Source organism: Carcharodon carcharias, chromosome 16 (genome assembly GCF_017639515.1).
Source record: "Carcharodon carcharias isolate sCarCar2 chromosome 16, sCarCar2.pri, whole genome shotgun sequence".
Classification (NCBI taxonomy): Eukaryota; Metazoa; Chordata; class Chondrichthyes; order Lamniformes; family Lamnidae; genus Carcharodon; species Carcharodon carcharias.
In genome coordinates this window covers 85,659,038-85,672,201 of record NC_054482.1, presented here as the reverse complement: position 1 = coordinate 85,672,201, position 13,164 = coordinate 85,659,038, and the positions used below count along the sequence as shown (strand labels likewise).

The window sequence follows — 13,164 nt, the reverse complement described above, 5'->3', positions numbered from 1 at the left end:
CTTTCCTTGTGGGGCTTGGAGGAGCTCCCCAGCTCATTTCTGGCCCTACAGAGATCAGTTTAAAACTTAACCTTTTAGGGCTTTTGCTTCCTCTGTCGCAAATAATTCTGTTAAAAAGGCCATGGGTAAATGCGCTACTTGCTGTGTTAACTGATCCATAATCTAACCACGACAGTCACATGTTCAGTCCCAAGCTGATGGTGAGTCAGTTGATCTCAGCCGTAATTGATATGACAATTGGCTTTGGCGCCCCTGGTGGAAGAAAGGGAAAATCAGCCAATGATGATCATTAGACATTGATCCCCTGCTGAATTACATGTAATTGGGTGAGAATTGGATCAGATTCACCCATGATGGATCTTCTGATTAAACAACTTATTGACATTTCATAGTTCAGGACACACAGGAACAATGATTATTTGGGGTGAGACGCTGGAGGATTACCATTGCATTGGAAGGGTATTAATAATCTCTTTGTATTAATAATCTTGGACAAACTTGAGTCTGCCAGGATGTATTTTCCATCAAACCTCAGTCTTCAACTACTGAGATTGGTTTAGCACTTTGGTAGTGTTATGACACTTTATCAAGTTTTCCCAGTCTTTACTGGCAATTTACTGAAATACTTGAGGTCAGTAAAGGCATTACATCACCTTAAACCAAACGTGCCAATGTATCACCAATATTTTTGGATGCTATAATGTAATTTTCCTCTCCCAGTCACTAAAAATACTTTTCTTCAACAGTAGACCCCAAATTAATGGAAATCAGCAATCAAAATAAGTCTAAATGAATTGTTTTCTCCTAATTTTTCTTTTTCTATTGCTTTGTTTATGGTAATAATGTAGTAATGTTTGCTCACTTGCTTTTCCTCCACCCTCTAGATGATTGAGAAACTTTTTCCCTGTGTTATTCTAACTCCCCTGGACTGTTTCTGGGATGGTGCCAGGCTTCAAGGAGGTTCTGCTTACCTACCGTAAGTACAACTGCGTTAATTATTATGTTCTGGGGGTTTTAGGGATTGGTACTCTAAAAATGACACGCTGGACATTTCTCCCAAGTTTTTGGTCTGAATTAAAGTGGTGAGAGACTGAACAATGGCTTGCATTCTTCCCCTGCGATGTGGTTACTTGTCAGGCAGAGCAGAGAGACCCATGGGAATTCTTTGTCAACAGACGGTAACTGAAGTTATTCTCATGCTAATCTGAGCCTTATTGCTGCAAGTTGCCCAACAAATAAAATGTACACATTATTCATGCCACGGGCCCTATTTAAAAAATGCCCCTGAGAAGAAAAAGGCGCTCTTTCGATTAAAATCAGCTCACTTGACAGCATTCCATTCTTGAAAGATTTTTCACAGCTTTTTTTTGTGTTTACTCTTTGGTGTTAAACCGACACTGACTCTTACTCTCCCAAATGCATATTTTAAATAAAACACTGTGGACATGTGACATTTTCAATATTAGCATCTTTTTCGTTTGTTTCCTCTCTCCTTCAGAACCACAGAACTTTCCCCAATTCACTACTCTCCCCCCCCCCCAACCCACCCTACCCCCTCCCCTTCATTGCCGAAGGATAGTCTGTGTCTGCCGTCAGCTTCCGCTTCAGTTCAGCCAGTTCGAGAACGCGAAAGAGAAAGAGAGAGAGAGAGAGAGAGAAAGAAGGAGAACAAAGAATGGCAATCTATTCTCAAAAGTAGAAAAACAAAAGGGCTTGAGAAGACTCACTCAAGCAAAAAATAGGAGATAAAGGAGCCTCTCTTTGGTTGCAGTAGAAGGGGTCGCTGGTATGTGGGAATCAGAAAGAGCTTGCTTCATGCGATGCCTCGCTCATGAATTATTGGAGTGTCATTCTGCCAGAGTTGGACTTTTTATCCCCCCTTGTCTTCTATTTGAGATGTCCTATACACTCAAGTCTCTCTTTCTGACAGATTTTTTTTAAGATCCCTTCACTTGGGGGAAAAAAAACAAAATCATGGGCAGGCTTTAATTATGAGAGACCAATTGAAAAGCAGCAAAAAGAAAAGTGATAAAACAAGGGAGTGCCAATATCCAAAGCACATTATAATCATTTCATTTCAGATAGTTGGAATTCTGGTTTCAGCTTGGGTGGTGCTTTAACGCTCAGGACATCCATTAAAGTGACAGCAAAATTTTATTTTGTGTTAAGGGAGTGTCCGAAAAAACACTTTACAAATTTCCTTTACAGACATATGGCCAATATTGAAACATCGAATTGCTTATAATCAGTAGCATTTCATTGCCATAGCGTCATAGATTCTTTGCAAGACCACTGGCTTACAGTTCTCATGGAAAAAGAAATGGTATTTCAGAATTCAATCCCCAAAACGCCCATAAACCCACAGAATTCCATGCAGTAAAACAGAGTTTGACTTACTCAGTTGTCTAGTTTATTTGCTGCTAAACCTTAAACCTGTGGTGATGATGTCAGAGATTGTCAATTCTCTTGTGCAGACATCACCAGGCATTATTAAAGCACAGAGGTCTCCCACCAGTCAGCATCTACTGACAGCCAGTAGTGGCAAGGAAATGCAGTAAAACACCTCTCCCCCTAAGTATCTCCGTGCCTTCATTTCTTTTAGTATATAGCATATATTTAAGATATTAAATAAAAGCAGATGGTAAGGAACAAGTTTAAGATTGTTACCGGATCTCAGTTGTTAGATGACAGTTTGAAAGCTTTTGGGTGTCACTCTTTGACTTTGCACACTTTATGCTTAAAATACTAGCATAAATCACACTGCAGTGCCTGGTATTCTATAGCTCATCAAAGTAACACTTTATATTATTTACTTGAGTCACCAAGCATTTAGGTTTATTTAAAGATTACAGAAAAAACCGAAATAAAAAGAACAATTGATTGACTTAATTCTCCCCACCCCCTCCCACCCCACTTCCAGTAAAGTAACCAAGAGAGACCTGACAGTTCTGAAGAACTTTATTAGGTCTTGTCGAAATGGAGCGAGGCAGTCTGGGGAGGAGGGTGCAAGCTCCATATAGGAACCTCTTCTATCCTGCCTCCCTGAGTCCAGTTTTCCGCTCAGCTCCCAAATGGTGATGAGCTGGCAGCAGTGGGTATTGAAATGCACTGAAATGAGAAGAAAGAAAGAGAGAGAGAGAAAAAAAAGACACTCTTTGTGGTGGCGGGAGAAAACCGTACAAAAGGATATTTTACAGATGAAGAGATTAATGATTTAATGTGGCTGAGAAGAGAGCTGTTACATGGTGAGTGGGAGGAGGAACGAGCACAATGGGGGAGGGGGAGAGACACAATCAAGAGTGGCAGCTAGCGTTGGAGACCGCAAGGCTCTGTTTGTGGGGCGTAATCTGATTATTTAGAGGAAAGACCTTTAATGAAAAATTAATTTGATCGGGCCTGACACATAGCCTGGATATGTGCAGGTGGAGAGTGCCCACTGAAGGAAAATTGGTTTATTAAAATGTCACCTAATAGCAGCAGAGTTTGAGATCTTAAACAGGAGGACACTAATCCCATCTTTAAAAAACTCTAACGGTGGAAAAAGGATCCTAATGTTTTGCCACATCAGATAACAAAATACCTTACCAAAAAATTTTTTTCTGCTCTTCTGCTAATTGCCGTGCATCTTTTACCTTCTATAGAGTGATATTGTGCTGTGTAAAATGTTAGCATGTCTGTATGAAATTCCTCTGTTCACTATTTTAACAGAAACTTTAAAATACTAGATAGGGCAATTTCATACAAGCACATTAGTACATGTGCTTGCTAATTTTGAATGGTGAGATATGGCTCTGTTGATGTTTTATTTGAGTATATATTAAGATTAATTTTTGCTTTTGATATTTCATTTTTTGATTTTTAATTAGTTTAGTTTTCCAGTATTTTTATAGCTTAACACTCCAGTGAGCCTATTCCCTTAAATATAAAGCCTGCAGACAGTAAAGCTTACAAATGTAAGGCAGCCTTTTAAAGCCTCCATGAAGGGTCTGTTCCTCTCACTGGCAGGTTGCTTCTTATTGCAGTTTAGTCAGTTCTTCAACTAACAAGTTTACCTCATTAACTAGCCCAATATCATCAAGTCAGAAGAGGAGGAGACTGTCTCTTCCTCTCGTTCACTGCTTGAATTTAAAATGACGCAGGACAAACCACACGCCAGTAATATCAAGACATTTGAGAGTTCTCCAGTAATTGTCATGTCTCACTGCACAAAGTTAAGAAATACGAGTGGGCACCGCGGCCTGATCAGGCTTTCCCTCACTTTGTTCCTCCATAATAGGATAATACATGGTCTTTTACTCTGCATCTGGCAATGATATAAGCTTAAAGGAGAAGGTACCACCATGGGTAAGTATTGTCAATAGGAAGCACTTACCCAAAGATCACCTGTATGTATTTTGTAATATTTTGGGGGGAAATTAGAAGTGAGAAAACAACATTTTAATTTTTAAGAATATTTGTATTTGTGGAGTTCCCTAATTTATTTACCCATTTTCTGTAAAGGCTGGGGCAGGTGTGATTGGATGCTTCTGTAAAGTATCCATAACAGCAGTGTGCAAAGTGTCTTTAGAAAGTGATTGTGGGCTGGTTCTTTTCAGGGTAAACAGTCCCCATTGACAGAAGTTACCTGTCAAGTAACTTTCTCCGTTAAGACGAGCCTTAGAAAAGCGAAGTAACTGAAGCGAACAGAAAAACTTGGTTGGGGGTGGGGGTGGCGGTGGGGGGAGAGCAGGGGAAGTGGGAGAGAGATTTCTGTTGGTTACCATTTGTAACCAACTTATATGAGGGGCATAGATAGGGTAGACAGGAAGGAACTTTTCCCCTTGGTGGAGGGATCAATAACCAGAGGGCAGATTTAAGGTAAGGGGCAGGAGGTTTAGAGGGGATGTGAGGAAGAATTTTTTCAGTCAGAGGGTGGTGGGAATCTGGAACTCACTGCCTGAAAGAGTGGTAGAGGCAGAAACCCTCATAACATTTAAGAAGTATTTGGATATGCACTTTCGATGCCATGGCATAACAAAGCTATGGGCCTGGTGCTGGAAAAAGGGACTAAAATGGTTAGGTACTTGTTTGACCTGCGCAGACTCGATGGGCCGAAGGGCCTTTTTCTGTGCTGTAGACCTCTATGACTCTATATAAATGCATTCTTCATCCATGTGTTTTTGATTTCACTATAAGTAGTGGACAAAGGAAATCTTCCTGCACAGTAACTTAAACAGATAGTATCACTTCCCTAAAGAGGGAGTCCTGTCATTAGTATAAATTGAATACTTAAAAAAATTTATGATTGGCAGTAACATTTCTTTCTGCAATGTCTGTTTTGTTGGTATTTTTGGCAGTAGGTATTTTTATTCACACATTAATTGGAATAACATCATCAGCGGAATTGACTTGGAGTAGCTGCTGAATTTTCAGTGGGGAGGTAATGAATTAATGCTCAGTTAAAATGACAACAGATAAAACAAAAAGAAACAGAGGATTTCCTGGGTTAATGATAATTCATTTCTCGCTTTGTAATTCCTCCAGCGCGCCACACACACACTCACACACTCACACACACACACCCTTTCACTGATTCACAGTTTAAATAGCATTATCCCACAAAAATCAACAGCTCGACAGAAAAACAATTTTTAAAAGGTTTTGATGGTGAGACATGCATTAAAAGAGATGCTTTTTATTGAGACTCTCTGTGTAAATAACATCTGCTTGGTTATATTGGAAAATGTCAAAAAGCAACATTAGCAGAATCTTTGAACAAACTTGGCACAGAATTTGTAGCCTCTGGCCACATATTCTGAAACTATCAATATAGTTCACATGAGGATGGGAGCTAGGTACAGAATCCAAATGGATTATTTAATAGGATGTGGACAAAGGGCTAGTCAAAGGCTTCACCACTTGCCTACCTGTGAGGTGGGTGGTCATCAAGCAACCCAGAGCCCTTAACCCAATCGACATTCAGCTATAAAAAAGTATTTTTAAAATCATGGTTTTCAGTGTTCCATACACCTTGTGGATACTAGTACACGTCAACGCATGAAGCACGCCAGCCTTCGCTGATACACCAGGTCCCACTGGAGCTTGAGCAGTGCAGCTCCTTGGGCATTCACATTTCCTTTTCCATTTGACTATTATTCTGCAGGAGTCTCCCGCACTAGACAGAGGCCTCGTAGAACCAGGTTTAAAATGTATTCCTGGAGATCTGCTGGTCTCCTGTCAGGACTGTGGTGGGAGACCACCAGAACCCCCCAGGCCTTTTAGATCCATTGTCAGTAGTGAGGGTAGAGGTTGATTCTATGATGTTTGTTCTCAACTGAAAAACATAAGGGTTATAATGATTAAAATTTTTTGCAATGTTGATAACTGTGTTTTCAGAAGAGTAATTATTTTTCTCTCTTTTTGAGTTGTCCTTCATGAAACTCAGTGCAGCACTCCATCTGCTGGCTTTTATAAGAACCATCAAAGTTGACTTTGGCAGTCAAGACTGCATTTTGAACTTTTAGCCCATTGGTTGAGCATGCAACAAATTGCCTATGACCTGTCCCATTCAACTTGAGTGAAGACTTAAAGGGAGTTCAACCTGTGTGGTAATTAATACAACCATTGCGGGGTTGCTTCCTCAGCCTGTTTCCAGTCTACCTGTTACAGATTACCTCAGATTTGTGCATCACTGATATCAAATGGATTTGGGGAGCATGTATTGGTTTAGTGAAAATTAACAATTTATGGATTGATTTTCTTTCAACAGAGGAAAACCAGATATTCAATGGATGAACCTTGACCCTGTGCAGCTCCTGGATGAACTGGGGCAATTTACGTCTTTGGAGGGATTCAGGGAGATGCTAGATAAAGCTCAAGTAGGACATGCTTACATGGATAGACCTTGCTTACAACCAGTTGACACTGAGTGCCCTACAACTGCCCGAAACAAAAAATCACTGGAGGTAAGCTCTTTGATAATATATTTCTGTACTTTTGGCCTCAAGGAAAGTTTTGGCCTTTAGCAATTCCAGCGCTGAGCTTCACTGGCAGGGAGTAATGCAGAAATTTGGGCACAGCCCCCGTACACAAGGCAATGCGGAAGAGCAGAATTTATCCTATAGTTTCTGACAGTTGGACCAATGAATCTTTAAGTTGCGGAGGATCCCAATATTCAACATGACTTCCTTAGTCATTTGAAGAGACCAGATGAAGTTTGTTGAATATTGGTTTCATTTCACTTCTTGGTCCTTGGGTTTTGAATCTAGGGAAGACTGATAGAGTGGAAACCTCTATCTGACAATGCTATAGGCCTATGTTTGAAACAGTCTAAACCTAGTTTCTTGAGGCTATGAGTCCACAGAGAAATCTGCACAAATTGGCAGTTGTGGGTAAAGGCGTCCATTCTGCATTGTTCATCCACTCCATTGAATGCTTGGTGAAGGCTCTCAGAACAAGAATTGGAACAGGAAATTGTGACTCTCCAAAGACAGGGACCACTCAAATCATCGGCCAGTGCAGACACTTTGGGCTGAATGGCCTCTTTCTGTGCTGTAATGTTTCTATGGTTCTATGCTGACTCTCTAGGTGTCTGCTTACATTTTTAAGAGAAGCTGTGGTACCTCTGTTCTCATTGTATGCCACTTGAAATTACAGCCTGCTACTTGAGTTGAACAATAAAAGGTCACAAGTTACCGATGTTAATTAAGCATGTTTTTTATATTGTTACAGGCTCCTAATATTCCCACAGAATTAACTGGAGGCTGCCATGGATTCTCAAAGAAATTTATGCATTGGCAAGAGGAGTTGATTTTGGGCGGTGTGAAGAAAGATTCTCAGAATGTACTGCTGAGGTAAGGTAAAAGGGAGAAGGAAAATTAAAGGAGTTAGAATTAGCCCTAAGTGGTACAATTAAGTGGAACTCTGAAACTGCGATTTGAATCCTTACCAGGTGATTACGTGAAAGTCTCTTTTCTTTCTTAAGAGGATAGTAAGTACAACGGGAATGAATTTCCTTGGGCATCCTCCAATTGTTCACTGTAACTTCAGCAGCACCCCCCCGCCCTCTGAAAAATGGCCTAAAGGCTGTGTAAGCCATTTTTTCAGGGTATCTGTGGTTCTCCTGCTAAAGTTACAGTGAGTGAACGGAAACCACACCCCCATTCCCACCTCCAAATTTACCTCCCGGTCATTTTAAGAAGTTTTTGACCATTTCCGAATGGTCCTGCACCTGCAATGGAAAACTATTTCTAATTGGTTGGCAATTACTTGGAACTGGTCAGGAAGGCTGAAAGAGTGGCTGGAGTGAGGAAAGCATGTGTCACAGTGAAGAAGTAGATGATATTCTTTTGAAATTGCAGGGTAATGTACAGTATTTCTAGAATGCTTGAAAGTGTTCTGCTTTGTAGCTAACCTGTGAAACAAGGTGTTAAGGCATGGACAAGGTAGATGCGCTTTTGGAATGTGAGCATTCTGATCCACTGAAATATGGCCCTCTGCAGAATGAAGCCCCATGCTTCTGTCACAGGCCAGTTACATAATCATTCCAGAATGACTGCCAGCCTTATCATCCAAGAAAGGATGTGTCCTTTATAAACGAAAATGTGCCCTCCCCATTTTGGGGGTGTTTCAAGAAGGCACAGTTACAGTTGCCAAGTTATTAGTTGATCAGAGTTGACCCTGAGGCATTGCACCCACTTTGATAACATTCTGAGGAACATGCTGCTTGAATACTAGCCAAATACAAATAACCAGTTGGTTGTCTCATTACACAAACACTGAATTATTATTTTCATTAATGTGGGCTTGCTTTGTTTTGGTCCCAAGTGGTTTTGAAAGGGTTAAAGTCTAAATCAGGCTGATTTGCCTTCCAATAACCACATTGCAAAGGAATTCCTTGCAAAGGCAATCAGTGCTGCCCTTTGACCTGATCTCTGGAGTAGCCAGCTGCAGTAAGTGGATGGTCATATAATCCTGCCTCTTACATCACTCTTTCATTCTTAAAGAGCGAGTCTCACCATCAGGTCCCTTTTAAAGAAGGGAGGGTCTCGTCACTAGAACCCCCATTTAAAAAAAGGAGCCTCAGCATTAGGAATCAGTTTAAAGAAAAGAATATCATCACTGGAATTCCCAGGCAGTCTCACCACTATAATTTCTTTTAAGAAAATCAAACCATTTCAAAGAATTATTTTTAACTTTAACATCCTCTGCCACTTTATTTCTGAGTGCCAATAATGTCATTTAGAAGAGATATGGTAAATCCAACACAAAGGAGCTACGACATAAGTAGAGATGCATGGACTGAAATTCTAGGATTCCAACATTAGACGATTTGCAGGCGGTAATCCAGGCTGCCTGCTCCCAAAGACAAAAAGTTCATATGAAATTGTGGGAATGGAGTCATCTTATAATCAGAACACTGGGACCTGTAAAGGAGCTTCAGCAGCACCTGTCCCAATTTGCCTTGAAAATTCCTCTAAGATCTCACCAGGATCCCAGACTGAAGAAAAGGAGCTTCTTATAAAATTCTTCAGCTCCAATGGGAACCTTTTGCCCACAGAAGAGAAGTTACTGATCCCTCTGCAACTGAGAAATATTATTGATCCTCACGGATTGAGAAAGGTTAATGATCCCCTCTGGGATCGGGAAAGACTGTCAATCCTCTCTGGAATTGGGCAAGGTTATTGATCCCCTCTGGAATTGAAGAAGGTTGTTAACCCTTCTGGGATTAACTCAGATGAACTCTGAATCTTGCAACAGTGGTCATTTCAATTCAGCTGCTTCATATTGTAGTGTTCAGGAATTCTTCTGAATGAGGCTCTGCTTAAATGTCAAAGCAAAATGCTGCAAATGCTGTAAATCTAACAGGAAATTCTGGAAAAGCTCAGCAGGTTAGGCAGCATCTGTGGAGAAGAAATGATTAAAGTTTCAGTTCATTAGATACCTGATTATTTCCAGCATTTTCTGTTTTATTTCACTTAAATATCACCTATGCTCAGTATTATAACTGTTTTATTTATCATACAGGAATACAGTGGAGTATGGCAAAGATGTTAACTTAATATGAAAAGTAATATTATAACATCCTTTAATTTAAATTATTATAGTACTTGTGAAACGCTAACTTTAAGAACAACTGTCACCTTTGAGGCAACGCTAATTATAATTATGCAAAATATTGCTTTGTTTCCATTGTTAATTAATGGAAATAAATATTTTTAATGGAGTAATGGGGAATTTAGTTTTGCAGTGGCATAGAAAGTCACTTCTGTAAAACACTGTGTCAATCGTGGTCATTTACCAGTTTGCAGCTGCTGGCAGAATCCCGTGAGTTTCTCTCTTCCCAGACTAATTAAATCCTTTCCAGGGTTACCGTTTTACACCTTCCTGCAACCTTTTCAAAAGGACACTGGTAGAAATTGGCAGCCAATCTCCCTGTCTAACTCCACACTGCCTGGAAATAGAGAAACCTAAGGACAGGAGAAAATCACAGATCATTTCAAATTATAAAGAGGAAATACTTTAAATCATAAAAAAAATGAATGGAATGTTATACAATCCCAGTATTTTTCATCCTGTTTATTTTTCTATTTAAAATCAGTCTGAAATGAATGGGATTACAACAAAGTTGGTCCTTTGCCCAGAAATATGACCTGGGAAATCTCCATGGATGTGGCACAATCCCTTTAAACAGGCCGTGAACAACTTGGAAACATTACTTTGTGATATGATTTATGATATCCTAGTTTTGCTCTTTTGAGTTATGATTGTCAATGTGCCAACCAACAGGCTGCCCAGTAGCTGAAAGCACAAACTGAATTTGCACCTGCGACTCCACTCCTGTGAAGTTTCCATGGTGGAGCTGCCAGCAAATCATGATGTTATTCAGGTGATGGGAGGAATCCTACTTTCCTGACCCGCCATTGCCCAAGCCTATTATAGGTTACCTGACCTAAGTCTAAAGTTTCGGGCTCAGTATATGAGAATGTGCCTAAACAACATGTAAAAGAAGCCACAGTGGACCATTGCGAATAGGGACTTCTCAAAACTGTGAACTTGTTGAGAAGAAATTCCGAGTTTTCAGTCTGAAGGAGGAATCTTTTAACTTTCCAAGGCAGTTACATCAATGCTCCTTAAAATACTTTTCTACCCACAGACAAGTAAACAAAACAGCAACTTGTATTTATATAATGCCTTTAAAGTAATAAAATGTCCCAAGTTGACAGAGACTATAATGAGTCTCCTCCTCTTGATTTGTTTTTCTTGCCCATTTTTTAGTGCTCCAGTTCCCTCCTTGCTGGAGCACAGCTTTGGGGCCAAGAGATGTCCTCCTATATCTCCTCCAAGTTGCCATTACTCATATGCGTTGGCCCTGATAATGAATGTCAGTCACTTAGTGAACTGTGGTTTTACTGGATAGCAATTAGGAACTAGCTGAATATGGCCTATCATTGCTGAGGCTAACTGTAATATGCCTATTACTATCCATGCTGAGATTAACTAACCCACAGGTTTCCCTAGTATGCATAACTCTCCTACTCACTGCAAAAAACCTCAATGAGCCATGTGCAGTGTTTCACAATGAACCTTGAGCAACACCATTTATTTTTAACTTATTTGGAATTATCCTTTAATTTTGCTTAATTGTCCTGATTGATATTGGTATACAGTTCCACAGAGATTAGCAGCGCCCCCGTACATTGATCAAGAAACAAATCTTCATATATGAGCGCCAATGGGCTTTTGGCTGTGGATGCCATCACATTCTGCCCTCACCTGACACGAGGGCAGGAGGTCATAAAATCCTGAGGTAAATTAACAGGTAGATGCTGAGAGGATGTTTCCCCTAGTGAGAGAGACTAGAACTAGGGGAAACAGTTTAAAAATAAGGGATGTCCCATTTAAGATGGAGATGAGAAGATTTTTTTTCTATGAGGATCCTTGATCTGTGGAATTCTCTTCCCCAGAGAGCAGTAGAGACAAATATTTTTAAGGTTGAGTTAGATAGATTCTTGACTGACAAGAGAGTCAAAGGTTATAAGGGGTAGACAGGAAAGTGGAGTTGAGGCAACAATCAGATCAACCATGATTTTATCAAATGACAGAGCAGGCTTGAGGGGCCGAATGGCCTACTCCTCCTCCTAATTCACATGTTGATATGTATCACTGGATAGGGATGAGGAGTGGGAACCCTAGCTGACCTCTCCCTTTCATTGCCCAAGAGCTACAGGACTTTTCTATTCCTGTCCCAGTTGATGTAGGCTAGCTCAGCACATTAAGTGTAGGACATCTGCTTTAGTACCATAATGTGTAGTGCATTTGCTCTCAAATCCACCAGGGAATGTGTTTTTTTTAACATATTTTCTTCTTGATTTCCCACACCATATAGCAGAGAATGCTGGACAGGCAATCCATACTCAGATCTTTACCCCTCTATAACTGAGTGAGTGAAAGCATTCATACGAGTGACTTTGCCCAGTTTCTTTCCCACCCTGTATGGAAGCATGGTGACCACTCTTTCCCACCCTGCATGCCACAGAACACAATGAGTGGCATATGCTGTCATGTCGGTGCTCCAGTGTACTGCACCACTGCTGCTGAACTGTTCCTACAAAATGCAATACAATCGCTTAACCTTAAGGCCACCCTGACTCTGAAATAAAAATATTGTTTATATCCCCATTATTAATAGAGAAATACTACAATGTTACTCTTTCCCCAATAATACGGTCTTCATTTTAAACATTCTGTGACGTATTGTGACCTAGCATAGTCTACACATTGTGGCTTTCCTCCTTATTACATCAGTGACTGCACTTCAGAAATACTTCATTCATTGTGAACATGCTTTGCAACATTCTGAGGCCATGAAAAGCACTATAGAAATATAAGTCTTCCTTTTTATATATTTGTTAAATACACATTTGTTTGTCCTTCCCCTCCCTTACTGAAGTGCTGAAGCTCTCCAGACCATGTATCTACTGATGAGCCCAAAGCAACTTTATGAACATTTCAAGGATGATTATGAAATCCATGATATCAACTGGAACCAGGAAAAGGCAACGGCTATTCTGGAAAGCTGGCAGCGGAAATTTGTAGAGGTATTTCTCAAAGTGTTCCTCCCTTTTCTTTGTTTGGTGTGATGCTATGTAGTGGTGGAAATGAAATATGAAATTGCTTCCACAA

General features: G+C 40.3%; 1 protein-coding gene across 1 annotated transcript in view; it reads left to right on the top strand.

Moving 5' to 3' along the window:
- The window catches only part of ptch2 (patched 2), a 117,306-nt gene that overhangs the window by 49,547 nt on the left and 54,595 nt on the right, over positions 1-13,164 (top strand). Inside the window, exons 5-8 of the mRNA XM_041207825.1 lie at positions 885-976; positions 6,749-6,944; positions 7,711-7,832; positions 12,932-13,079. Of these exons, the coding sequence (XP_041063759.1) occupies positions 885-976; positions 6,749-6,944; positions 7,711-7,832; positions 12,932-13,079 (558 nt within the window). The remainder of the gene's footprint in view (positions 1-884; positions 977-6,748; positions 6,945-7,710; positions 7,833-12,931; positions 13,080-13,164) is intronic.